Source organism: Trachurus japonicus, chromosome 14 (genome assembly GCF_045865225.1).
Source record: "Trachurus japonicus isolate A0001 chromosome 14, Traja_1.0".
Lineage (NCBI taxonomy): Eukaryota > Metazoa > Chordata > Actinopteri > Carangiformes > Carangidae > Trachurus > Trachurus japonicus.
Window position 1 is genome coordinate 25,083,096 of NC_140920.1, and position 27,408 is coordinate 25,110,503.

Below are 27,408 nucleotides of genomic sequence, written 5' to 3' on the forward strand. Positions count from 1 at the left end.
GTATGGTGGCCCTGAGAGCTCAGTGCACTGCAGCTTAAGAAAACACATGCAAAAAGTGACCCATTTGATAACTTGTGCCATGAAAAATCACATAATGCAAATGACATTGTTGCTAAAGTTGGACAGAGGCTATCACAACATGCAAACACTTTACATCAGAGGCCTTCAACAGGGGGTCCGTAACTCCTGGGAGGGGAGTCTGCGGAGTTACTGCATGAGGGTCATAAAATATTTGGTTGATAAAACACATGTAGCCACAATACATACATACTTTACACGGTTAATTTGGCCACAATACCAGCACCTTGACTTCTGCTGGTATTTTTCTATTTTTGATATAGGCTATTGTTGATATTGGTATCAGTTAACACGGTCTATTGATAAATGGCAGTGACAACAAGGTAGCCTACATTTATACGGCAATAGGTCCAGTTTAATATAGTCTAGCTAATACACAATTTTATACAATATATACACAGTAGTCCTGCTCCATCACTTCACTTTGGGGGTCCCTGGACTGAAAAACGTTGGAGACCCCAGCTGCTTTACATTGTTGATTTTTCCTGCAGATCAGATAAGCTCATGTTTTAATGTCTCTTTGCTGCAAAAAAACAAAAACAGTTAAACTGTTATGAGTTGTTTTGATGATTTAAATAAAGTTGTCTCCATTTATCAGGCAGCTGTGGCTCTGGCATGGATGTAAGAGATCCATGCTCTGTGGACCAAGCAGCATCCGTTGGGATGTAAAGTAGCCTTTCCGCGTGGCCCCGCCCACCGCCGCTCAAACCGGAAGTTTAGTTGTTGTTGTCACACTGGAAGAAAATGGCTGCAGCTCCGACTTTTTTTCAATGAAGACACCGATATTTCAATTTCATTTCGTTTTCACGAATCGGAGCCACAGTCGACCGCTATGCAATCCACAAGGCAAGTCCCCCCCGCTCGTCGAGGTTGACGTCTCCCTGTCGGTTCGTGCCTCGGACGGCGCTACATCGTTAGCGTAGCGGGTAACTCACAGCTTTGCCCACCAGGAACGGGCTAGCATGCTAAGGTTAGCCCTGTTAGCCTCCACGGTCAGGCATCAACGAGCTTGTTGCTGTCCAGCCACTCTCTGGACTGCGCTCCCACTCACCACAGTTCACTTACTGCAGCTGCCCGGCGTTAGCAGCTCCGAGGCACGTCGTGCGTGTGTTTACCTTGCACACATGTAACCACAGCAGGAAACAGCCTCGTCTCGTTAGTGTTATTAGCTGTATTGTATGTATGTATGTATGTATGTGTGCATCAGATTTGAGTTGGGCATCAACAACCCGCCAGCCGTCCAGAGTGTGTCTGCATCTGTGTGTTAGTGTATCTATGACCTGCTGTTTGTTTGGCCTTGTTGCGTGAAACGCTGTCTGTTGTGTTGCTGTGCAGGGTGTGAATGGTCACTATAGGAAGGTGACAGTGTGGGGCAGAAAGGACAGCATCGTCTACCGTCACTCGCCTTACAGCTGGCGGTGGACCACAATGGTAAGTCTCATCTCCCTCAGGTCATCCATCCCTACACATGCAGTGTGGATGTACACAGTGATGCTTTTGTGCCAGATTCAGTATTCCACCACAATCTTTCATTATGATTTACACACAGCTGATATGTACATATTAAGGGATACACAATGTGACTGATCTGTTTCCCCTCACTTGTTCCCCATAGCAACAAGTTTTGGAATATGCATTGGATCGAGCCGAGGTAAGAGCCATTATTTCAGAGAAATGACTTGCATTAGCTCACATGTATCTTGATGCCCTGACTGTTGTTAGTCATACACTATTCCGCCCCATTGGTCATTAATGCATGGTATTATCTGTTACTCAGTACATTGTTGAAAGTGCTCGACAACGACCAGCCAAAAGAAGACTTTCATCTGGCGGGAGGAAGAGTTTGTATCAGAAGCTCTATGAGCTGTACATAGAGGAATGTGAGAAGGAGCCAGAGTTAAAGGTTTGTATCATGCAACCAGACTCTTAGTTATGAATTGGTAATTATAGCTGCATGCCTTTTTCTTTTTCTTTGGACATTAAGCTGTGTTGATGGTTTCTCTACATGCACGTACACCTTATCTAGCAGCTGCATGAAAGGTTGTCCATGCACGAGAGAGAGGAAGGAGTAAACCTTTTAAGTCATTTTGCTATTTTACCACTATTTTTTTTACTGTCTTTCTTTCACATACCCATGGGATTAGAGCTGAGTTCCAAAGTCCAAGTTTTATTTATGGCGTATTAACTGCATTAGGCAATTAAATGATGTAGAGGTAATTCTGTCACATTGACTGGTAAACCTGGGGTGTAATCAGCTTAGATTTTCTACGAAACATCATTTATAAATTCTGCTTATCAACAGTAGGAGTGTAAAATTCACCTTCACTAAAGTATTTTTAGTAATCATCTCTGTAATTAACATTAATGCTTTTGGCCTCCATGTTTGTATGCGAGTACAAACCTGCCATTTATTAAATTCAACATGGTGACAGTGCGTGTCTGTTTAAGTCTATGAAAACACTATTTAAAAACTTGTACTCACAGTAGAGTTACCATGGATATAAACAAGACTTTTATTACATATTGGGGTTTGGTGTCTTATTTGTGTTTTTGTCTGTTGTCTTACCAAAGAATTTGAGGAGAAATGTGAATCTACTAGAGAAGCTGGTGTCTCAGGAGTCTGTATCATGTCTGGTGGTCAACCTGTACCCTGGCAATGAAGGCTACTCTCTAATGCTCAGGGGCAAAAATGGGTCTGGTAAGAAAAGCCTACCACCACCCAGTGGTCCACACAGCTTTTTCTTTTCCGTTCTTTCATCTCAACCATCTCATCTGAAACATTCATATGTGCTCCTGTCCAGATTCTGAAACAATCCGTCTGCCATACGAAGAGGGAGAGCTGCTGGAGTACCTAGATGCTGAGGAGTTGCCTCCTATCCTGGTGGACCTATTGGAGAAATCACAGGTTTGTATGCAGAACTATTCCTTTAATTCTTCTGCTTTTTTTATTTTTATGAGTCATACAGCCATGTTGTGATTAAAAAAAATAAAAGTTTTAAATGTATATACCATGTTGTAGATTTTTAAATACTGACTGTAAATTTAAGTTATTTGGGCTATGTAAGGTCTAATTTATTCATTTAGAGGAGTTTCTTCATCTTAATAATCTCATTTAGTAGCCATCTGCTGGTTGACACTCACCATATGTCTTGTGTCTCAGGTGAACATCTTCCACTGTGGCTGTGTAATAGTAGAAGTGAGAGACTACAGACAGTCTGGAAATACCAAGATGCCCACCTATCAGAGCAGACACGTCCTGCTGCGACCGACCATGCAGGTAAACAGCAGAATATGAGGAGAACGTAACAGACGAGAATAATGTTTTGAACTAGGATCAAAAAAGTATAAACACAGAAAAGCTGACTTGTTTGTATCGTCTTTGCCTTCTAGACTCTGATCTGTGATGTCCATGCCATGACCAGTGACCATCATAAGTGGACACAAGTAAGGTTTTATGATTTTATAATGAGCTGCCCCAACTTTTTCCTTTTTCTCTCGCTTACTGTGTTTTTACAACATGCTGTATTTTTTCTAGCAAATTCAAACTTTTTAAACATTTAACTAATTTTTTATTCAATAATGTACGGTTGCTTCGCTCATGGAAATGTACTTGATCACAACAGTCATCAGTTCCTTTCCTGTTCTTGAGTCCTTCAAGCATCAGCTCATTGCACAGGTGTTTTCTATAGCGCTGTCTGATTTTCTTTTCTTTTTTTTAAAATGTTTTTTCCTTTTCTTTTTTTTAGGATGACAAATTACAGCTGGAGAGTCAGTTGATTCTGGCCACAGCTGAACCTCTGTGCCTGGACCCTTCCATCTCTGTCACCTGCACAGCCAACCGCCTGCTCTACAACAAACAGAAAATGAACACACGCTCCATGAAACGGTACAAAATACACTCTCACACCTGCTCACTTTGAATACGACCATGCCAGGGGAAAAGTTATGAGTGGTTTTCTTTTTTTGAAATGGAAGACATGAAAAATCACATTATGATGATGCAAAAAGAAAATATTTAGTGAGTGAAAGAAAAGCCTTGATTATTGAACGACACACACTTCTTGTTTAAATGGGCTGCAGGTGTTTCAGGAGGCATTCCCGAGCTGCACTGAACAGGCAGCAGGAGCTGTCCCATCTGCCCATACCACCGCAGCTACGACTCTACGACTACCTGCAGAGGAGGAAGGAGAGGAAACCTGCTCCTGTCATAGACCTGAAGATCTCAAAGATCGGAAACGTAAGTAGAAAAAATACCCACTGTATGACAAACATATCTACACTGTGTACATACCATGAACTGTAAAAGATGAATGTAGCCTCTGTGAGCGGTGTGTCTCACTGATGCCATCTTGAACTACAGACTGATCCAAAAATAGGCAAAAAAAAAAAAAAAGGAGGGAGGGAGGGAGGGAGGGAGGGAGGGCTCGTATGAAGCTGAGGCTTCTGTGCATGCCGGCTTGTGGCAGGCATACACCCCCACACCTGTCACTCAAAGCTTCACACCCTCAATTATTCAGAAGTTTAAGCCTTAATAAAACTTTAACAAGTGAGTTATATAAAATTCACCCCCCGTGCAGTTGTCACGAAGGAGGCCGCAGAGACCAAACCCATTTTATGTACCAGGCTGTAAACATGTTAATTTCTGCTGTAAAGTTGAGGTTTTGAACATGGGGGTCTGTGAGAGTTAACCCTTGTTTAGCCAGCCTCAAGCAGAAATATGAAGAAGTGCAGTTTTTGGTACTTACGTGTTGGCTTCATAGTTCAGCCTCTGAGGTCACACATACTCAAATATGATGAATTTGACAAGAGATGAAATAAATGATGTTTCAGTATTGCACCATCCCTTTCAACCACTGTTTAGGAAAACCTCCTCAACTCTAACAGTAAAGGTCAACGCATGTCGTCATACGCTCTCTCATGTTTTTGCTCAAACCCCTCTTTGTTCTTCCCCGCTGATCTCGTCCTGGCCTCTCGTCTGTCATCGCTCGCAGTGTGTTGACATGTGGAAGCAGAACAACTGCCAACTAACTGTACCGAAGGAAATTGATGTGAGTAGCTCGACGTTCCTCTTTAACACTGTCACTTAAACATTTGAACCGACGCCACTTAAAACCCGCTCAGCTCACGGTCTGACAGCCATAATGTGGCGCATACCAAACCCTGATGGATCTGTTTATGTGTTGCACTAGGTGGAAAAGTACGCCGTGGTGGAGAAATCCCTGCAGTTGGAAGACTCTCAGCCCACTACTGTGATCTGGCCTGCTGAGGTAAGTGTGACAGCAGCCGCAGCATTAACATTCTCTGCGGGTAGAGATCAATGATGGCTCCTTGCTATCAGAAATAAGCAGGGAGCGGTCAGTGTGTGCAGCCTGTAACGCTGCACTAGAAACAAAGCAGAATTGATTTTTGCTCCTGAATTGCCTTGATCTGCAACCTTAAGCAAAATGATTGTTCACACGAATGTATGAACACAGAAAAGATTTCCCCTAAAAGGCTGTAGTGCCTCAAACAGATGCCTTTTCGATGATCAGCCATGAATACCGTGCCTTTCAACCACAAAGCTGCAGTAACTGTGAAACGGATCTGAATTTCACACATGCTTCTGCCATTCTGGAAAAACAGACCACACTGGACTGCAGTCGGAGCGTGTCCAGAGCTTTGCTTCTGTCCATAAATGGTGTTGGACTCCTTTTTCCCATAATTTGAGAACACCTCATCCCTAATGAAAGGCAGTGAAGCAAAGGGTAATATATTCTGGGTGCCGGGCCCTGAAACAGGTGGCGCAAAGCACAGTCAAGGTCATGAGGCGAGGCTAATTTCCTAAAGAGACCATTAATGTTTGTGACAGCATATTAAAATAATGTCCACTGCTTGTCTGTGCAGTTGGAATTCACCCGAGTTGCTCTTTTCGTCCTTCTTTTTCTCTCTCCCTCTTCTGCTTTTTCTCTCCCTGTTCTAAAACATTTGCGGTCACATGACGCCACAGAGCTTTATTCTCCCTTGTCTTCATTTACGCAGGAAGTTGTTGACGACTACACTCTCGAGTGTGAGGTGGGGGGCCAAGCGCAGAGGACCAAGGTGTCAATCTTCCAGTCGATGGGAGATCCGTTGGTGTACGGGAAGATTTACTGTGCTAAAGAACCAAAGGCAGAGGAAGACAGCACAGACCTAAAGCTCATACACCCCCCGTAAGCACAAAACTGCAAGACACACTTAAGTAAACCCAAGTAAATATGAAATGCCTCTCTGAATTCACTCGTCTTTATCTCTTCTATCTCATTCTTTCTCTCAGCTTCCTTATAGGATCGAAGACAGACGCAGACCGGTGAGTCACCGTGTTCTCTTGTGTTTAGAAACTAATCCTGTCGTGCTTTCCAGGGATATGCTGTCAAAGAGCACGGTATAAAATTTGCGTTGTGCATTTTTCCTAGGTTTCTTACTCAGTATAAAGGGGTGTATGAGAAAGATATGAAGTGTGTCGTCAAGATGACCCATAACTCTGTCAGCGTGGGACAGGGGCCTCCCTCCCCCAGCAAAGATGAGGTATATACTCATATTGGATTTATCACTCAAATAGAAAATGACTGTACTTTTGTTTTACTTTAAAGGGATAGTTCAACATTTTGGCAAATTTGCCTATTGCCATAATACCTATAGTCATAGGAGCAGGTTCATTACCTTTATTATCGGTGCATGTTGTTTTGAGATCCACGTGGTGAATGTGCAGGTCACAACTTCTCCACAAGAGCATTTTGGAGTTGTTGGATTGTGTATTTGATGAGTTTTGAGGGACAGTAGGGGACCTGTACCATTCACCTCCATTGTGGTCACTGAGCCGCTCACGTCTCTGCCCCGCTGATCTCAAAACAACATGCACCGATAATTAAAGGAAATGAACCTACCTCTATGACTATAGGGATTATGGCAATAGGTGAATTTACCAACATGTTGAACTATCCCTTTAAGTGATGGTCTGTGGCTAACAAACTGCTCTAAATGCCATCTGCAGGGTGATGGTATTTCTCCGCTGGTCCAGACGTCTGTTTTGGTGAAAGGGAATAAGCACAGACCCCCTCCCATCAAACTGCCTTCAGGATCAGGCAGCAGCTCCTCAGGTACGTCTGTTAAATCCAACCTCTTCAGATGTCTTGAATATCAAGTTACAAGGTTAGAGAGAGATGTTTCACAGAGGAGGCTCAGTACAAATCCCCCCTGTAACAAGCATTTAACCAGATGTTTTACAGCCTGTGTTGATGAAATAAAAATAAAAAAGAAGCGCACTGAATATGTCAACTCTTCTTGTTTGTCGTCAGGTAATCCATATAGTTCACAAACCACCAGTGGTCTACTTAAGTGTCCTACGCCCCCTCCAGCCAAAAGCCAGTCTCTGAACAGGAAGCACTCCATGGAGCTGGGCCAGGTGGGCCTGCTGTCGCCCGCCTCCCTCTCCCCTATGGGCTCCTCGCAGAGTGAGTACAGCTGAGCGTGACTTAACCGTAGGGCTGCTCGCTTTCATCAGGCATGGCCACAGTTGTGAGAGCCAGTTGCGTTTGAATGTCTCGCATTAGCCCCCAAGTTTTCCAGATCTGAATGAAAGGAAGGGTGAAACATGTCCTCGACGAGGCGCCAGGTCTTGAGAAATATGGGAGCATGAAACTACAGGGACGAATCTGGAACTCGACAAGCGCGCAGAAAATTGCATCACCAACAGCCCCTCTCTCTCTAGTATTATGTTTTTCAACCGAAGCCAGCTGGCAGGCAGATTGTCAGGAAAATGGATGAAGTTTTGACACGATTAGAGGCTCGCAGTTTAAACGTAACTTTTTCACTGTTGTTCGGAAATATCTACTTCAATTTGGCCAAGTCATAACTGCCATAAACCTGCAAAACCAAAAATAATTCAGACCTGAGCTGACAGATAGTTTTGTAATGCAAAGCTTTTGCTTATAAAACATTGCCTGCTGAAAAGTGCTTCTTCTTGTCTCTATCATCGTCGTCTTCTTTTTTTTTTAAATTTTTTAACTCACTTTCTTCTCCTTAAGGGTCTGGAACCCCCAAGCCATCCACTCCCACACCCACCAACACGCCGTGCTCCACCCCACACCCCACAGACTCCCTCATTGCCCCCCTCTCGGTGACCCCCACCCCGTCGGACTCTCCCATGGTTCAGGGCCAGTCGCAGCCAGCCCTCCTCACGCCTTTCCCCCAGCAGCAACTGGCTCTGAGCCAGCCGCTGCCCGTCATGACCATTCCCCTGCCCACCATGGGCACATCCATCACCACGGGAACCACGTCGTCGCAGGTCATGGCCAACCCTGCAGGGCTGAACTTCATCAACGTAGTCAGCTCCGTCTGGTAAGAAACGAAACAAGACGTTTTCTTGTGCTACACTGCCACCTGATGCTGACCGTCGCTCTTCCATGACAACCCTGTGCTGTCTGTGCAGCAGTCCTCAGACCTTGATGAGTGGCTCCAACCCTATGCTGGGTCCAGGCCTTAACCTGAGTGGAATCCTGCCACCTGGAGGGCTGATGCCTACCATGCAGTCTGCAGCACAGACCGGTAAGAGGGACATCTGTGAACTCTGTATTCCAGCTGCAGTAGGACCCTAAAATCAGATTCCTGCAGCACAATCAACAATTTGCAGTTGACCAGGAAGATGAAAGGATTAACTGTTTTTCTCAAAGGCATTTTGAGAGAGCTGAAAACAGATTTTCTGCCCCAGAACATTTTACTTAAAACTTAGTTTTTCCACTTTTAGCTCCATATTACACACAGAGCTTGACAGGACTTCACAAGCTAAAAATTTCCAACTGAGCTCAACCTCTTTAGGGAAAAACTTATTCAAGAAGTCTGATTATATAAAAGAAGCAAATCAAATCCACCCTCCTTTACTAATTGCAAATGAGTCATAGGTGTAAATACACAGTTACAGATGATGAACAAGTTATAATAGTAACAGGATGTGTACAACATATAACAACAGTGTGATCTAAATAAAACCTTCTTACTAATGCATGCTCAGTAAAAGAAGTTAGAGATATTTTGATTTATCTAGGAAAGGCCATCTGTCTTTAATGTCCTGTGTGGTAACTGATTGTGATTTGTTGCTGCAGGGAGTCATTTTGGCCTGAACAGCAGTACTGGGTTGAGACCTCTGAACCTACTGCAGGTATGCCTCTTGTTCCTGTCAGTCTGTACCACTCTTAGCTGCATGCACACTGGGTATTGTTTCGTTTGGCGCCTGAAATAGCGGTGAGCTGTGTGCGAATCACATGCACGGCTTAATTTCCTCACACGAGCCTTTTCCTGCGACGACACTGCCTATGTCATGTCGTGAACATCCTTTTATCACATTGTTCCAGTGCCACACAGGCATGTGTCTTTTGTATGTGATGCACTGGATGATTTAGTGCCACCTTCTACCTTTTCAAGTGGAAAGAGTCTCTCAGTAAAAGCCTTTGCCGGGGGCGGTGAAAAGGATGGAGCAGAAGTGTAGAGATGATCTGAACACGAGCACAGTTTATTTCAGGATCACTGCTTGCAATACCCACTTTATAGTTTTGATATTGTGATAGCAGTGATGGTTTAGTTACCCTGTGTTGTTTGATTGCTTTGTTAATTCTCCCCTTGTCCCCTGCTCTTGTCCCCCTTTGCTTCAATGTGCATCCTTCCTCTCCCTCTGCCTCTCCTCTCTCTATCTCCCACCCTCACCTCCCTGTCTGTCTCTCTTTTGTGTGTGCGTGTGTGTCTTTTTGCGTTTTACATTCCCAGATCCCCACCGGTCCTCTCATCTTTAACTCTCTGCAGCAGCAACAGCTGCCTCAGTTCTCCCCACAGCAGAGCCAATCTGCCACTTCCAGTCCTCAACAGCAGGGAGAGACGGTGAGACACACACATCTGCACCTAAATATATACATGCACATAAAGGCAAGAAAAAGTATGTTGGGAAGTGATAAATGAACTAAGGAACCACTCAGGTTTGTAGGTCAGCGTTATCTGATAGAAGCCAGAGATCTAAAAGTAAGCTCCACATAAAAATCTTTAGCCAATGATCTTCAGTCCAACAGTAATGCTGACAGATATGGCTCTAGAGCAAGAATGTGAAAGTGCTTGGGTGACCCAGCTAAAAACCCAGACCTAATAATGGAAAATCGATGGAGCAGCTTCATGACAGCTGACAAGAAGCTCTGAGTCATACAAGAGCAACTTTTGAACAAATCTGCATGGAATAATGGGAGAAAAGCCCAGAATCCAGCCGAGCCAGGCCGATGCTGATATATTCCAGCAGGCGCTGTAGGAGAAGCCGTGGCCGCTGCCAGAACACCTCATAACCAGCTAATGACCAGACCCTCACTGTGCTGGGCTCTCACAGGAGAACTAGTAAAATCAGTAGCAGAAGCATCTCAAAGGAGCAGTGTGTGAGATAGTGGCATCTAGTGGGGGATGTTGGATGTTACAATGAACTGAATACCTCTCCATCACCCTCTTTGTGAAGTGTGTTAGGCTGTCTTTACACTGCAAGGTTCAATTGGCCCATTTCCAAGCATGTTATCGGATATTTATCAGATATCAGCTAATGTGTCTGTAGTCTAAACAGACAGATCGGATCTTTCCTGGCAATGCAAGTCATACATCATCAATAATGCGTTGATAGCGCATATTGATGACAGTGTGCACTTTGGTAGCCAACCGCGTCTATGCATGCGGGTCTTTACGCACAAGCAAAGCAGGTGTAAATGCAGATATCAGATATGGGTCACTTCAATAGAGCATGTAAAGAGACGGACAAAAAAAACCAATATAGGCAACAAATCAGAATTGGGCATCAAGGCCTGCAGTGTAAAGGCACTGAGGTCAAAACGAGAAAGGCTCTGCAGGGGCATTGTTAAATTTGACTTGCCCTGGGCTACTGTAGAAACATGGTTAATAGACTTTACTTATATAACACTTTTCTAGTCTTAAAGGAATAGTTCAACATTTTGGCAAATTGGCCCATTGCCATAATCCCTATAGTCTCAGGAGTAGGTTTGTTACCTTTAATTGGCGGTGCAAGCTATTTTTACGGTGGAACCACTCTATGAGATAATAACAGAACGTTAGGTTACGTTTTGTTTTCGAGGCAAATGCACTGACTGCTTGCCCGAAAACTGCCCCCGAAAACAACTCTGCCTTGTAACGTTACGTTATTATATGAGAGCGTGGTGAATGTGCAGGTCACAACTTGTCCACCAGAGCATTTTGGAGTTGTTGGATTGTGTATTTGATGAGTTTGATGAGGGAAACCAAGAAATCCCATTAGCCTCCGTAGCGTAGCTCTGAGCAGCTCGTGGCTCTGCTCCACCGTTCTAAAAATAGCTTGCACCGACAATTAAAGGTAACAAACCTACTCCTGAGACTATAGGGATTATGGCAATGGGCCAATTTACCAAAAAGTTGAACTATCCCTGTATCAGGGGCCATCATTTTGCCCAAGGGCGCTTTGACATGTGGAGCCTGGAATTAAGCCACTGGCTTCACCGAAGAGGACTTGCTTATGCTAAGCTAACAAAAACAGTGATATTTTTAGCGTGAAGTGATTATACACTAATGAAAACATAATGATTTGGGTGCATCTCTTATCTTTTTATCGTCGTCTGCTCACAGTCTTGCGCCACCTTTGTCTTTCTCTGCAGGGGGATCAGGGGTCAGATCAAAGTTTAGGAAACCAGCAAACAGCGGTCATCAACCTGGGAGTCGGAGGCTTCATGTCACCACAGACAGCAGGTATGAACCAACACCTCCCCCAATCACGCATGCAGACACATTTACACACTCACACACACTTAAATAGACCCCAAACCAACACAAACACTCGTCTTTGTCCAGGTCGTTGACCTGTTTCAAGATTGACACCATTGCCACTAACTGGTACTAATGAGATAAGATTTACTAATGTATTCATTATTGTAATCACTGTGCATTAGGACTCATAGTCTGTAACGAAACATGATCATGTGACTGAAGTCAGCCATTGTTCCTCTCAGTGGAGCGTTTAACAACTGACAGGAGAGACTCAACTTCCCCTTCTTCTCTGCTACATTCTCCTTTTTCTTTTCTCTCTGTTGTATTTTTTGCCCCCACCCTCATGTGTTTCCCTCGTGCACCGTCTCCTGGTCCTCCTCCTGCACCTGCCCTGCTCACTCCCATTTGTACGACCCCCTCCCCATGCTATTTACCCATAATGCACACTTGAATCTTGAAAATCTCTGTGCACATGGTTAAATGACCTGTGCTGTTGGCTTCCCTGCAACATCCCCTCTTTGTCTCTTCTATTTCTTCCATTTCACCTTTTTCCTTTATGTGTCCCCTCCCCTCCCCACCTGGCATCCTCTCCACCATCCTCGTCTTTGTCCCCCTTTTTGCCCGTACTTGGCATTTTCTCTCTTCATACTTCACTCCATTCCTCTGCCTCTCTCTCTCTCTCTCCCTCTTGCCGTCATTTCCTTCCACTCCTGCCCCCCTACCCCCCTCCCCTTAGTGCTGTCCCAGTTGGGCTGTGGCCTGGACGGGTCTGGGCCCCCGCTGCCTTCTCCAAGGCTTCAGCAGCAGCACCAGCCACAGATCCAAGTAATACAGCAACTTTAACATCTGTTTACACATACACATTTTTTTTCGTAGGAGCCAAACACATGAGACTAGATTCACCAGCCAACTCTCCATGCCTTCATTTAGCAGGCAGGTGTATGTTGTGCTACATAAATGAGCTTTATGCTGTATGTTTAAGTCTCAAAAACACAGTTTCTTAATCTTTCTTTACACATCAGTTTCATCAGACCTGGGTCAAATTTAACTGGGTTTTAAATACATTCAAGCTTCCAAAGATGCTGAATTTTAAAGATACTTTTTTTGTAGTATAACAAGCCACATCAGATAAATGAAAACATATTCTAGACCAAATCCTTTCTATTTTCTTCAATTCTCTTCATATCTAGATGTATTCTTTCCTTTTAATGAGTTGTAATCAAAACTTCTCCACCCCCAGGTCTGATTTTCACCACTTGCCTTGTGGAATAATTTATTTTTCTTTGTTGTAGATCCACACCATTCACTCCATCTTGTGTTGTATGTTTTGGTCAATATGTTGTTACTGCAAGCGACCCCCACACACACCAGAGCTTGCGCCACTTCCCAGGGCAGCGACTAACAGCGTGTCGGAAAGTGTGGGGGGAGGCATGTTCTGACACAGCACTTCAGGCTGAGATGTTGCCGACTGTATCGCTAGCAGTTTAGAGAGACCAGAGCCTGTTACACTGTTAAGCATGAAGCATAAGGTGTTACAGATGTCTTTATTTATTTCCTTTTTTTTTGTTGTTGTTTTGCCAAGTTGAAGTTGCTGACTTACTCTGAGCAGAAAGCACGGTTGCTACGCTGCATGTCTGTCGTTGCCAAGGATCACAGCCAATAATTTGTGTCTTCCAGAACGCCACTGGTGCTGCCTGACTGTATTCTGCCTCACCCCCCCACCCCAACACACCCTCCCCCCCAATTCTGTTTCCCCTCCTCCTCCTCCCCCCTCCAACCCTTCCTCCTGCAACCCATTAACCACTTCTCTATGTTTCTCTGCACACTCCTCTTGTATGTCGTACCAGGCTTCAGTTCAGCTTCACTAACCCACGCCACTTAGTACAGTATGACACTGTGTGAGATATGACTCCATACCAGTTGCAGTGAGGGCGTCTGTCTGCTCAACACTGATGCCAGTGAATGTTTCTTTAAAGGGATAGTTCACCAAAAATTCAAATTTCACTCATTATCTACTCACCCTCATGTCGACTAAGAGCTGTGAGAATTTTCAGAGTCCTCCATGCCTTCTCTGAGTTACGGGGGGGTCCGCGCAGCAGTATTTGTCCATATAATGGTTGTGAATGGATACCAACTTTCTTCGTCCAAAAAGACACACCAAAAAACATCCAAATACCTCCATACTGCTCGTCTGTAATTAGGGATGTGCACAGTTAACCGGGTACCCGGGTACCCGAGTAGGCAATCTGCTATCCGGTTATGAATTATTTTCCGGTTAACCTAGGATTAAAAAAACGGCATGTTAGAGCAACAGTCTAGTGTCGGATCAAACTACATTGTCATGCCATGGTTCGGCTTTTTGTAGTGTTAAACAGTTTCGGATCAAGCAACGTGACTTTCTGCTGTGTAAAAGCGTTTTTGGATCGAGCCTCGGACTTTCAAACCTTTTACAATAATCTGTGGTGGTTCCCTCGGCGTAAGCCGTCGGGAGGGAGACGACAGGTGTCATCAAGTCTGTTAGAAAATCTGCTTTCAGTTTACAAACATTCTGAAACCTTCCCAGTTATTTCCTGAAACGATGCGAGGCAGAGAGGAGCGTAGGCACCAAAATGTAGTGTGGATTAATAAATAAGCACCGCTAATGATTTTTAAAAAAGAAAAAAAAAAGTTTTCTCCTCCGAGGCAGCCGCGGCATAAATGCGCTGCGCTCAGAGAGCATGCAGCGCATTTATTCCCTGGCATAAAGATGCACATCTGCCCCATATGTGCATCTTAAACTCCAGTCTCTACTCTTATTATCCACCTGATATTTAGTCTGACGACGCTGTGTGTCAGTAATGCGGACTGTCTGACGGAAGGAGCGCATTTATGCACCGGCTGCGCTCTGTCCGTCAGACATGACATCATTTTATTTTTTATTATTTATTATTATTTAGTATTCGGTTACCCGGTTACGACAAGGTTAGGATACTCGGTTAGAAAATTATTCGAAATGCCCATCCCTATCTGTAATGTCCCTCTTGTATTGAAGCCCCGACATGAGAAATTGTTCCGCAAAAAATTAAATAAGTCTGTATTTTAAGCTTGTTTGTAGCGGAAGCTCCCAGTGTCTCAGTCAGTTCACTGCTCTTCCTGTGTCCGGCGGAACAATTTCTCATGTCGGGGCTTCAATACAAGAGGGACATTACAGACGAGCAGTATGGAGGTATTTGGATGTTTTTTGGTGTGTCTTTTTGGACGAAGAAAGTTGGTATCCATTCACAACCATTATATGGACAAATACTGCTGCGCGGACCCCCCCGTAACTCAAAGAAGGAACGGAGGACTCTGAAAATTCTCACAGCTCTTAGTTGACATGAGGGTGAGTAGATGAGTGAAATTTGAATTTTGGGTGAACTATCCCTCTAACCGCGCCGCAGGTGCTTACACACACACCTTTAGACACCACTGACGGCAGCGTGCGCCATGTTGCTTGTAGTTTTTTTGCCAACGTGTCCATTATCGCCTCTGATTTGTGTTTCTGTTGTCTCTCTCCTCTGCACCGGACAGTTGCAATTCTTGCAGCACCAAATGCAGCAGCAGCAGCAAATGGCTATGGGGGCAGCAGCTCCTCAGGGGGGAGCGCCACGGCAACATACCGCCAGCCAACCAAGAAGTAAGAGGAAGAGGAGCACGCCACAGCCCCTCCCAAAGTCATGACAGACCTGAATCACACAAAAAAAAAACAACAACAACAACCAACCATCCTGCCCCAGCTACATAAGGACATGAATGATCCATACTGTGCTCTTTGTCTGCCTCATTGTGGAGACCGCAGACAAAAAAAACAACCTTTTTTTTTTTTTTGCTGTTTCCGTTTGTCTTTTTTCTAGCTGACAAATTTGTATGTAATGGTTGTCAGAGGTTTTGGAGAACCAAAACTGTGTCCACCATAGAGGATGGGGGTTTTAGAACCGGGAGCCCTACGCTTAAAGAACCTTAGTGATATTTTTTTGAGATGAAACAGAAAAAAAGATGGTTCTTGTAGGTTGCGGGCTTCCACAATAACAGGTCGCCCCTTCAGGAAGACTTTTCTTTTTTTTTTCTACGGAGACCCCCATGGACCGAGGGGATCATGAATGCTCATTCTCAGAGGATTCCTCATGAGCCTTCCTGATCCTCGTGCCTCTGCTTGGTTGACCCCACCCCACCACCCCCAACCACGGTAGAAACTGCCCTTTAAGCACGGATCCCAGCTGAGCTTATCGACACCAAATCCTCCATATAACCATTACATGTGAAAATGCAAATCTGATCTTGGAGTAGTGCCTGGGGGCAGCTCTCTACCTCTCAGTCTGTTGGAAGTCTTTTCTTCTGTTAGCAATCCCGGCACAGGGCTCAACCGAGGACTCAAGATCAACATGCAAGATGGTGTACCTGCTTTTGTACAGCACATTTTGAAAAGGCGTTTTCCTTTTAATTAGTTCAGGAGCCATGGGCGTATTCTTACGAGACATCAACTGAGTGTGTGTGTGAGACGTTTCTGGACACTGAGAAATAATTTTTTAAGCAGTCTTTGTCAGCAGTTTTATTGTTATTAAAAAAAAAAAGAATATATATTGACAGTGGAAAATACAGCTTTTAGGTAAAAAAGCATTGTGTGCGGCTCTTCATTGCGATGTCTTCACACTGTGTATGACTTTGTGGATGAGTTTCTGGATCTCTCTCTGTCGCGCCGTCGCTCGGTTGATGCACTCCTGCAGCCTCTCTCCTGACAGCGACGTCCCACCTGAGCCGGAGGGAAAGATTCAGCGATGGTTTATGTGCGTTCAGCTACAGTCAGAATGGTTTGTTAAAGGGATAGTTCAACATTTTTGGCAAATTGGCCCATTGCCATAATCCCTATAGTTTTAGGAGTAGGTTTGTTACCTTTAATTGTCCGTGCAAGCACTTTTTAGAACGGCAGAGCAGAGCCACGAGCTGCTCAGAGCTACGCTACGGAGGCTAATGAGATTTCTTGGTTTCCCTTCATCAAACTCATCAAATACACAATCCATCAACTCCAAAACGCTCTGGTGGACAAGTCCTGCACTTTCACCACGCTATAATAAGATAATAACGGAACGTTATGGGACAGAGTTGTTTTCAAGGCAAATTCAGAGACTGCTTGAGGAAAAACTGCCCCAGACGGGAACGCGAATCAGGTTTTGCATGAATTTACCTTGAAAACAACTCCATCTCGTAACGTTCTTTCTTCTTCAATTTTGTCTGACTGAACACACTGTCTAAAAATTCCAGGCTAGGTTTGTGCTAAATGTATGATAACAGCTCAAACACTAAAGTCCAAGACACGCACAAAGAAAATCTGGAGCAGAAATGTGTGGTGTGGAATTTTAATGTGGCATGTGTTTCCCTGGGTCTTAGCAGAAATGCCAAAAACCAGCAACAGAACAAAGAAGTAGTGGGTAACTAGTTGGGCTGCTCAACTGATTACAGTGAAATAGAAATCGCAATCTAGCCAAGAGCAATATCCAAATGGCTGCAGTCTTTTTTGGATAAATGTAAAATGTGTAACAAACCATATTCTCAAGATGGAAGGACATGCTTGTTATTTTTTTTGGAAGACCCTATCTAATCTAATCAACAATTTAATATTTTAAGTGAAAATGAAAAGCAAAACCATTCCCCCTGAAATCACAGTATCTGCCCATAAAATCGTAATACAATGTTTTTTGCATAGCATTGAGCATTAGTATCTTGTCTTAAAAAAGCTTTTCATTACATTTAACTGATTAACAACTTCTGGTTTAGTTTTTTTCAGCTAAACAATATAATATACCCAGATAAATCGGACTAATGTAGTATAGTATTCGTAGTTTAAATGTAACCTTTGTATTCTTAGATCATTCTAAGGTCTAATGTGATCAATAACAGATCAGACTGTGTATTCTGACCTGGTTTGTGAAGAGAGCAGAGTCGATCTTTGTCATCCATCACCACCGTGAGCTGAGCAGTTGCTAGAGTCTCCTCCTCAGCCGTGGGGTCTACGATCAGTATGGAGCTGTGCAGAGAGCAGATCCAGGATCACACATCTGGACGGTGAATGCAGTTATTTATTCTGGCAGGACAAACTGTAAAGTCATTGGCTTACTTGTCGAAGATACAAAAAGAGGTTGCAACTGCATGTTTGTGAATATTCAGCCCGTGTCTCTTTTCTAAATTCACTTCTGGTGAACATGTCTCTGTGTTGATGGTGATCTCTGGGAGTTGAGCTGGAGAGAGAAGCTGAATGTTAATATACTGATGAAAAAACAGCTTACAAAAAAGTTGTGTGCATGTGACTGAAGAATGTGCTGCAAAATAATGCAGTTACACTAAATGTCAGGCACAGATAATTGATCATTAAGGGATTACTACTTGTACATTTAAAAAACTTTTTTTTTCATGTCAGCTGCAGTAACAGTGAACTTGATCTTTTTTATGACAGTACATACTGTTCTTCAGAGCAGCCAACAGGGCGATGACACAAGCGTCCAACAAGTTGCCATCGTAGTCGAGACACATGATGTCACAGTAGAGCACCCAGCAGAGCTGCAACCACAACCGGCACCATCACAACCCATGATCTCAACATTTAACTACAATCTTACAGCCACCAGTGTGTGTGTGCATCTGAGTTTACCTTTCCTCTGTCGATGCACAAGTCCTCTGTTTGGATCACTTCAGAGCTGCAAAACCCATATGGAAAAATCACTGGCAGGCATAAAGACATCTAACACACACCTAAAGAAACCTTAGGAGATGTATATTATTAATATATATACGTATATATATCTACTGCACCTTTCGATTACATCAGCGATGAACTGGCTGGCAGCCTGGGCCTGTTCTCCTGGCGGACCCGGTCGAAACCGAGACGAACACAGAGGTGGCAGGTCCACGTTGGGCACTAACAAGGATGGAGACAGTCATGCAGTCTGTTTTATCAGTTCGCTAGTCAGAACCTTAGAAAACTTACAACTTGAATTATTTTTTCCAACTTTTATAAATTATTTCATATAGATAGCATTTCTAGCCTCAATATCTGCTCAGGCTGAGGCACACATGGAGAAAATTCCAGTAAATGTCAATAATGTGATGTTTTTTATACAGTCATAAAATAAAACTTGCATAGCTGAGAAAACCTTATAAATTCCTAACTATAAATCAGCTCATAAAGGGAAAATGCCAATTTGACAGTCTGAATTATGCAATTATGTCATGAAAACTGGATAAATTCAGGATGTTTTAATTATGTACAGTTGCATAACATTAGGAACAAACGTGGCGAACACTGCTCTCATCAGCACTTACCAATGTAACCTTTACCAGGTGCTTCCACTGTAGGGTTTGCCAACTCCTGCACACAAAGAAAACACAAAAAAGGAGTAAACATCTATTTATCTGTTCCAAACCCATTTCGGTAAGGGTTTTTAACTAATGTGTTCAAGGACATTTACCGCTTTGATCCCACAGATGACTGTGGTGTTTCCAAGCTTCACCAGGGCTGAGCCATCTGCTGTGGATATGGACCCTGAACAGAGAGAGGATGGTCCCACGTTTATTTAAAACAAAAAAAACAGCAGCACAGGAACACAAGATTTATAGTGTGGATGAGGATCAGTGTGTTTCACCTATGTTCAGTGTTGTGGTTCTGAACTCTGTCAGCTCCCGTCCATCAGGCCGACAGTTTTCTTTCTGAAAAGGAAAGCTTTGGATGTGACTTGGCTGCTGACACCGACATTAACGATAAATAGAAACATGTGGTCATTAATTCAAAGAGAATCTGAACATCAGCTGTGTTTGAATTCTCACTGACCAGAAAGCTCCGGTGGTACTCCAGAGGCTCAGCGGTCCTGCAGTGAATAAAGAACAAGTCATTTGTTAATAGAGACTGAAACAGTCTGATTTATATTTATATTTAGTGACAGATTCCGCTTCGTCTTCCGTAATTCACATAATTCATAAGTCGCTCGAGAGAGGTAAGATCCTGCACCACGGACAGGACTAACTGACTGTTGCGTCTATCCCTCATTAAGTAAGTAACTCCTCAGCAGTCAAATACATAGGATATTATATATTCTACACATGACAACTGCAGCACTGATGAGCAGAACAGGACCCAGATCTGTCACCGATTGTTGATCTTTATTTTTCTGACCGCAGTCGACGATCGTTTCTAATGATTTATTATCTTTAAAACTAAGATTCAATCACATCAAAGTGTTATTTTCGATTCAAAAGCCACAGTCTGTTCAAACTTACTTGAAACCAGCCGCCATGATGTTTTGATTAACCACGTGGGTTACGAGTTCGCACTACGGAAGCCGGTAGGAGGAAGCGAAGTGCGATTTTTTTTTTTTTTTCCCTTGTCCTCTCCCGTTAATCACCACACCTGTCTTATGTGGTGGCTCTTTTCTGATGCCCGTTGTCCAGGTTAGAAACTTCAGGAATAAACCACTATGTCTAGCCAGCTAACTAACTACCCCATCGAGAGTATAATAAGTTGTTGCTGAACGTGACTCACAACTGTCAAAAAATAACCACAAAACAAGCTATGTGGACAAAGTAAACGGTTTAAACAGCCTTTTTCCTGAAGTAGAAGTCCTTGTGAAAACGAACAGCGTCTGACTATCACTCTGCCCCTTATTTATTGCACATCATTTACACAAATATCATTGTGCTGGATGGGAAGAGGTAGATAATGCAGCCGTCGTTCCCACCCCCGGCCTCCAGGGGTCAGTGCAGGCTGCCCGGGGCCTGCCGGTGCTCTCTTGCCTCAAACTGATGATGTGTCGAGAACAACTTGTCACTTCCTTGTCACCCTGTGTACAGTTGTGATTGGAAGTGGAGTCCATTGAACCACCCTCGGAGTTATGGAGCTATAGGGTCTGTTTGTCAGTGCTTCCGTGCTCTCATCAAACTCCTAACCGAGTATCTTTCTGTCCCCGGGGAGCGGTGGTCCGGGCTGCGAGACACGGAGAGCAGCCGGGAGAAGACGAGCTAGCTCCGGAGCTAGCACTGTGAGTGGTGGTCTGTCAGTGGCTGGGGGACACCTGATGGAAAATGGATTGCCTCTGTGAAATAGTTCAAGCCCTGGTCGCATTAGCAGCTCTAGCATTGATTGTGGTAAGTAGCTGTGATAATAAGTTGATACTGTGCTGGCAGAGGGTTGTGTTGTTTTGTTTCCATGTAAAACACAGGCTGTCTAAAAGTCATTTGTTTGGGTCTTGCATTTCTGACTTTTCCATGTAAGAAGCCCTCAGCAGAGTGACGTGCTGATGCAAGTCGTGAACTTGGGTTTTCCCCCAGTGTGATGACATATTCCTTTTCCCTCTGCCTATGTTGATAAAAGCTTAAGTTTAGTTGTTAATGCTAAGAAAAGCTCCAAAACATCATCAGCAGAAGGTTCATCCACACAGAGTCCTTAAAAGTAGTAAAGTTGATTTTATCCTATAAGACAACAAGATATATTTAACACACTGGTTCAAAAAAGTAGTCTATTCACAGATAGATGATTCAATCTCAAAATGGTCAATGATATTTTAAGATAACAAATACAGCTGAGGAGGCTGTGAGACATTAAATCAAAGCATGATTAAGGGAAAAATCTCTGGAGTTCATGGTCACAAAGTGTCTGTGTGTTTGCTACTTTACTGACTTTAGTAGAAGTTGTGACATGTAACATAGGTAATGAAGTAATGAGTACACCCTCCAGCATTGATTCAGTTGTCTTCTATTCAGTGATGTCCTAAACTCCATAAGTACCTGAGGGCAGGTTTAAAAACAGCTCCATTGTCCTTCTCAGGTGCTGGTTGTAGCGCACGTCACTGCGGGGATGGTGAACCTGACGCGCCACGAGAAGGAGAAATACTTCCTCACCTCCTCTGGAGAGAAGGAGCTGTTTCCCAGCCTGCACGACCCCCACTCCAGGGAGCTGTCCGTGGTGATCCCGGCCTACAACGAGGAGCTGCGAAGTGAGTGACGGTCACAGGATTCATGTAAAATGTTTAGGTTATTATTATTATTATTAGGATGAATGATTACTCTGTGTTAAGTTAGGGTTAGGTTGTTTTTATGTTGTAAAATGAATCACAACGTATGGTTTACTTTGTGGTGAATGATCAATTATACACCACCCATCGATGAGTAAAGCATTCAGTTTCCATGCAGATGGGTGCAGTTCAAGTTCAGTTACATATTTCACCTTACACCTGCAGTTGGTTGTAGGTACTAACGTGTGTGTGACTGTGTCATTGCAGTGCCTGTGATGTTGGATGAAGCCATGGAGTACTTAGAAAACAGACAGGTAAGTGCTCAGCCTCATATGAGCAGCGTTGAATTAAATATTAACCCTAATTTTAAGAATAATTTTTATTACTTGTACTGATCTGAGTGAAGCTTCTCCATCATCTTTTAAAGGAAGACGATGGTTATGCCTGTTATTTTCAAAAGGGCCAGTAGGTGGCAGCATTCAACTGTGAAAGTACCTGTTGTGAAATAAATCCCCATGTTATTTCCCTCCTTCAGAAACAAAACCCCTCTTTTACCTATGAGGTTATCGTGGTTGATGATGGCAGCAAAGACAAAACCACAGAGGTAATCATTTTAAACCTTTTATTTTTTCATGTTTCCAAGAAATGTATTTTTGCCCAGCTCACTTCCGCGAAGTTTCGAAATGATTTGCTTTGCCAGTTAACACTGTGATGTCCTGTCAGGTTGCTCTGCGGTACAGCAGGAAGCATGGAGCAGATAAAGTGCGGGTCTTGACGCTGGTGCAGAACAGGGGGAAAGGAGGAGCTGTCCGGATGGTGAGACTGTCTTTAGTTTGTCTGGATGCAGCACAAAAGCAATAATACAGAGTTTAATTTGTATTGTTTATATGTTTTTTTTCATAACTTTGTTTCATCTACAGGGAACTCTGAGCTCCAGAGGTAAAGTCATTCTGATGGCCGATGCCGACGGAGCAACAAAGTTTTCTGACCTTGACAAAGTGGAGGCAGGACTCAGAGGCCTCGACCCTAAACCGGTGTGGCTGGGTTCAGTTTTGTGTAGCTCTGATTAAGACACATTTGTAAATTAAAAGCATTTAGTGAGTGACCATCATTTTAACCCCTGTCTGTACATTTAGGAGAACATGGGAATTTCCTGTGGTTCCAGAGCTCATCTGGAGCAAGACTCGGTCGCCCAGGTAACTGATTTCTTTGTGTTGCTTGGAGTCTGCAGCATCGGAGACCGTGTGTGTTTAAGCGTTAAGTAACTGCTGCTGTGTCTCTGCCACAGAGATCCATGTTCCGTACATTCCTCATGTATGGATTTCACTTCCTGGTGTGGTTCTTGTGCGTGAGAGGGATCAAGGATACGCAGTGCGGCTTCAAGCTTTTCACACGTGAGGCTGCAGTCAAGACCTTCTCCTCTCTTCATGTGGAGCGATGGTAAGGACTCACACTGCACCATGGAGACATCATGTATTAACACGATCACGCAGTAACAGCTGCTTTATCTTCCACCACGTACCTTTTTTGTCTTGGTGGCTACAGCACACACACAACCACTTGTTAATTTAATTTGAAAGATGAAAAGATGCTCATCAAAAGTCTTAAAGGGACAGTTCAACATTTTGGCAAATTGGCCCATTGCCATAATCCCTATAGTCATAGCAGTAGGTTCATTACCTTTAATTGTCGGCTGCAAGCTGCTCAGAGCTACGCTACGGAGGCTAATGGGATTTCTTGGTTTCCCTCATCAAACTCATCAAATACACAATCCAACAACTCCAAAACGCTCTGGTGGACAAGTTGTGACCTGCACATTCACCACACTATGAGATAATAACAGAACATTTCGAGGCGGGGTTGTTTTCCAGGTAAATTCATGCAAAACCGCTGATGCGCGTTCCCGGGGCAGTTTTTCAGCAAGCAGTCTTTGCATTTACCTTGAAAACAACTCCGTCTCGTAACGTTCTGTTTTTATCTCATAGCGTAGTGTGGTAGCGTTTTGGAGTTGTTGGATTGTGTATTTGATCAGTTTGATGAGGGAAACCAAGAAATCCCATGAGCCTCCGTAGCGTAGCTCTGAGCAGCTCACGGCTCTGCTCCGCCGTTCTAAAAATAGCTTGTACCGACAATTAAAGGAAACGAACCTACTACTAAAACTAATAGGGATTATGACAATGGGCCAATTTGCTAAAATGTTGAACTATCCCTTTAACACAGTGAACAAAGTGATGGTTTGAAAATGTTTTGTTAATCTGTAGTAAAACTTGTAGTACATTCAATTGTAGTTCTCAGCTTGTTCTCAGTTTTTAGTACCGAGTAACAAAAAAGTCTGACTTCCACACCCATCACTTTTGACTGGAACTCTGTTTTTTCTTCCCCAAATCTGCAATAAAAACCTTTTTTTATTTTTACTGCAACAACTTTTGAACATGTGTTCACTTCTTTCTTCACAGGGCTTTTGATGTGGAGCTCCTGTATATTGCCCAGTGTTTTAAAATCCCCATAGCAGAGGTGGCCGTCAACTGGACTGAAATAGAAGGTGGGTTTTCCATGGAATATGTGGACATGTGTCCCCCCATTGTCCCACCTAGGTCTATAAATATCTCTGTTGTGTTTCCAAGTCTACGATTGGCTGATTGACATAACATTGCATAGTAAATCTTAATTTAACTTTTTGTCAGTATTTATATGTTATACATGTTAATACCTGCTGTGTTGGTTGTTTGTTTTCCATGTTGACACATTTACAGCAGCTGTTCCTAATCCTGCTAAGTACTGCTGTGATTAAGTCTTTTGTGCTGGTATTACAGCACGGCTCATCAGCATTAAATGTCTACAAACCGTTATATTTCCAGTATTTGTCCCATTAAAAACAACACTTCAGAATTAAGTTCCTGTGTGTTTGCTCTGCCAGGATCCAAGCTGGTCCCGTTTTGGAGCTGGCTGCAGATGGGACGAGACCTGATTTTCATTCGCCTTCGCTACATCACCGGAGCCTGGAAACTGGAATCTCCACATAAGACTGACTAGCCAATCACACAGGCCCTGGTATCCTAGAAACAGCCTATGATAGGGCCACCGAACCTTTGAATGAGGTGGGATTATCAACTGTGTCCATCAGTCACAAAGAACAGAGTACAGTACGCCTCATTGTTTTGTCTTTCCAAACATCACCGGAGGTGCAGTAATGACACAGTTGTGGGCTCCTCGTGGTCCTGCCTTTTTTTTCTTTTTTTAAAATCAGATATTGGCTTGTGATAGCCACTGTTACACGCACATTTCTGTTGCCACGGTTTACAGGATGTCTGTATGACTGGTGTATTTGTAAAGTTACTTACTGTTTATTTTCATTGCCAATCAGCTGTAAGTGAGAAAGACTTGTAGGAAATGTGGAGGATGTGAAGGATGTGTTTAATGTGCGTGTTATGACAGGTAGAGTGGACGGTGTTATATGAGATTTTCAAAGGGGGAGGGATAGTTTTTTTTAAGGGATCTTGGCTGTGGGCTGATGGGCTGGATGACTTGAATCCAAATAAAAAGAATGTCAATGGTTTATTTTTTGAAAATGATTATTCATCCAAGTAGTGCAGCAGAAATTAGTTTCTGTAGAAGACTGACCTCACAGAAATGTGAGGTATTTTTATAATTATTTAATAAGTTAAGCATGCAAAAATTCCAAATATCTGTTGATTGAAGGTTTCCAAAAGTTCACTTCCTTAATTTGATCTTCAATTTGAGATCACTGTAAATTTAATATTCCGAGCTTTGGCCTGTTGGTGTACTCTCAATTAATCAATTAAGCAACAAACTGATCATCACATTAGTTGATAATGACAGTAAAAGTAAGTTGCAGCCCTGATATTACAGTAAACACATGCTGTTTTTATTGATTTGTGGAAATGTGCTTATTTTTTGGCAATTTTGTATGAGGTTGTGTGAAACAGCAGAACAAATCTGTGTGCTAAAACCTGAGGGCCCCAGCAGCAGTCAGAGGGCCCAACTCATGACCATGTAATTGATACCTTCTGTATCAGTATTGCCATAAATCATTGTATGACAGAAAGCAAATGGAGACAAGTTTAAACCGGTTAACTGCGTGATAGATGTTGTATTTGTTAAAGCAACACTGAAGAGCCAAACTAGAGAAGATCTACTGAGATCTGACCCTGTCTCATCCAAATCTGTGGGATAATAACTCTTTTATCTTGTAATGTTAAAGCATGACTGAATCATCGATTTCTCATGCAGCTCAAAACTTGTATCGGGATCAAACAAAATCTGATGAGGTTTTGTTTCACATCTCGACAGCATTCAAAACTTTGCCAGGTTGTGTCCTGATGGTCTATCAGTCAGCTTCCTGTCCCTTTGTCTCTTTCCTGTCCCTGACACAAAGCATCACCCTGCTAATGTAATTTTTCGCTGCAAAATTCAACAGATGCACTATCTTAACTGGATCTTAACACAGAGGGCGCACAGTGCAACAATGAATGACGGCTTTCATCCTAGGTCACTGGTTCCCAAAATTGATGGCTATAGGGTTTCTATCAGGCATTCTACAGAGTGGACCGGGGTCAGGAAAATATCTGTTAAATATCATTAGTAGAAATCTGCAGAATATGACTCTACTTAGTTTATTTAATTTGGTATAAAATTAGATTTAACAGCTAAAATCCTGAAATTAAATTAGCCGGAATCAGCGATATAAAGTTTTATGTTGGGTATGTTCAGCTTTTCCTTGACATGAAGCAGAGTGGGAGAAACCTGGATTACATTATGTGTCACCAAAGTTGTCCCTTTTTTTTTTTTTTTTTTCCTGTCTCTCGAGCTTCATGTGGACATCATCTTGGAAAATGTCCAAGCGTTTTTGCGGTTCCAGTAAATGAAGTTCTTCATTGAGCTGTTTTCTTATGCAAGCCTGAGGTCTACACTTCATGTTGATGAGGATGTCTCTGGGGCCTCGCGGAGTCCCGGGGAGAGCATCCTGTTTGTGCCCTGCCTGCCTGTCTCTGTCTGTCTCTGTCTGTCTGTCTGTCTCTCTGTCTGTCTGTCTGAGCAGAGCAGTCGGACCATGAATCATAATCTGGCCGCGCAGTGAGAAGGTGACACATTAAAGATTTACATGTGGGATAAATCCTATTGATTCAAGTTTGTTTTTCTGCAGGAAATTAGATTGACTTCAACAACGTAATGCCAAAATAAATAGGCTCATTTCTTAATTTCAATTGATATATGACACTAAACTGATTTTCAACAGCCACATGAATAAATCAGTCATTATGAGGCTGAATTGTTGCTATTCATATGTCCACAGTGTACAAAAAAAACAAAACATTTATAGCTTTCATCATTTCGCCCCTGGATCCTCTCGCGGCTTCCCTGGGGGCCCTCGGGCCATATTTTGGAAATCCTCTGCTCCTATACAGACCAGCACCAGCACCTATTTGCGGGCACACCGGGCCACTTTGATCCCGGTGGTGCATCTTGATGATCCACCTGGTGGTTGGGGGGAAAATAATGAAATCATGAGGTT

At 43.3% G+C, this 27,408-nt stretch overlaps 3 protein-coding genes across 8 annotated transcripts; 2 read left to right on the forward strand and 1 right to left on the reverse strand.

The window, feature by feature from the left end:
• Nucleotides 1-800: 800 nt before the first annotated feature.
• On the forward strand, nucleotides 801-16,371 carry supt20h (SPT20 homolog, SAGA complex component). 6 transcript variants are annotated; one of them, XM_085798544.1, is made up of 24 exons: nucleotides 801-1,048; nucleotides 1,414-1,509; nucleotides 1,694-1,729; nucleotides 1,856-1,981; nucleotides 2,650-2,776; nucleotides 2,880-2,983; nucleotides 3,239-3,355; nucleotides 3,469-3,522; nucleotides 3,825-3,964; nucleotides 4,159-4,315; nucleotides 5,070-5,126; nucleotides 5,268-5,345; nucleotides 6,097-6,266; nucleotides 6,371-6,403; nucleotides 6,510-6,621; nucleotides 7,088-7,193; nucleotides 7,392-7,547; nucleotides 8,121-8,433; nucleotides 8,525-8,640; nucleotides 9,195-9,250; nucleotides 9,853-9,963; nucleotides 11,754-11,844; nucleotides 12,599-12,687; nucleotides 15,412-16,371. In XM_085798544.1, exons 2-24 carry the CDS (start codon nucleotides 1,507-1,509, stop codon nucleotides 15,559-15,561), a joined length of 2,502 nt encoding a protein of 833 aa, XP_085654670.1. In that variant the 5' UTR covers nucleotides 801-1,048; nucleotides 1,414-1,506; the 3' UTR covers nucleotides 15,562-16,371. The 6 variants fall into 6 exon arrangements, with proteins under 6 accessions (XP_085654670.1, XP_085654669.1, XP_085654671.1 ...); XM_085798543.1 differs by having other exon boundaries at nucleotides 801-924; XM_085798545.1 differs by having other exon boundaries at nucleotides 801-924; nucleotides 8,528-8,640.
• Nucleotides 16,372-16,414: 43 nt separating this feature from the next.
• Nucleotides 16,415-20,256, reverse strand: exosc8 (exosome component 8). The gene is made up of 11 exons (XM_085798549.1): nucleotides 20,146-20,256; nucleotides 19,700-19,736; nucleotides 19,515-19,578; nucleotides 19,341-19,414; nucleotides 19,195-19,240; nucleotides 18,685-18,790; nucleotides 18,524-18,569; nucleotides 18,336-18,432; nucleotides 17,993-18,113; nucleotides 17,796-17,902; nucleotides 16,415-16,630 (listed from the first exon to the last, which is right to left on the reverse strand). The coding sequence occupies exons 1-11, from the start codon at nucleotides 20,160-20,162 to the stop codon at nucleotides 16,512-16,514; spliced, it is 834 nt and encodes a 277-aa protein (XP_085654675.1). The 5' UTR covers nucleotides 20,163-20,256; the 3' UTR covers nucleotides 16,415-16,511.
• A 453-nt stretch (nucleotides 20,257-20,709) lies between these two features.
• Nucleotides 20,710-25,433, forward strand: alg5 (ALG5 dolichyl-phosphate beta-glucosyltransferase). The gene is made up of 10 exons (XM_085798565.1): nucleotides 20,710-21,009; nucleotides 21,689-21,857; nucleotides 22,143-22,189; nucleotides 22,411-22,479; nucleotides 22,599-22,691; nucleotides 22,796-22,909; nucleotides 23,012-23,071; nucleotides 23,164-23,315; nucleotides 24,332-24,417; nucleotides 24,793-25,433. The coding sequence occupies exons 1-10, from the start codon at nucleotides 20,947-20,949 to the stop codon at nucleotides 24,906-24,908; spliced, it is 969 nt and encodes a 322-aa protein (XP_085654691.1). The 5' UTR covers nucleotides 20,710-20,946; the 3' UTR covers nucleotides 24,909-25,433.
• Nucleotides 25,434-27,408: the final 1,975 nt, after the last annotated feature.

What these genes read in the sequence shown, in the direction of transcription:
- exosc8 (XM_085798549.1), bottom strand. An exon ending in TGTGCATCGACAGAGGAAAG is followed by an intron (nt 18,433 to 18,523) that starts GTAAACTCAGAT and finishes TTGTGGTTGCAG; the next exon opens with CTCTGCTGGGTGCTCTACTG. An exon ending in GTTGGCTGCTCTGAAGAACA is followed by an intron (nt 18,114 to 18,335) that starts GTATGTACTGTC and finishes TTCTCTCTCCAG; the next exon opens with CTCAACTCCCAGAGATCACC.
- supt20h (XM_085798544.1), top strand. An exon ending in CTAAAGCTCATACACCCCCC is followed by an intron (nt 6,267 to 6,370) that starts GTAAGCACAAAA and finishes TCTTTCTCTCAG; the next exon opens with CTTCCTTATAGGATCGAAGA. An exon ending in GCAGTCTGCAGCACAGACCG is followed by an intron (nt 8,641 to 9,194) that starts GTAAGAGGGACA and finishes TTGTTGCTGCAG; the next exon opens with GGAGTCATTTTGGCCTGAAC.
- alg5 (XM_085798565.1), top strand. Translation starts at nt 20,947, where the DNA reads ATGGATTGCCTCTGTGAAATAGTTCAAGCCCTGGTCGCATTAGCAGCT. An exon ending in GAGGCCTCGACCCTAAACCG is followed by an intron (nt 22,910 to 23,011) that starts GTGTGGCTGGGT and finishes CTGTACATTTAG; the next exon opens with GAGAACATGGGAATTTCCTG. An exon ending in AGCAAGACTCGGTCGCCCAG is followed by an intron (nt 23,072 to 23,163) that starts GTAACTGATTTC and finishes TCTCTGCCACAG; the next exon opens with AGATCCATGTTCCGTACATT.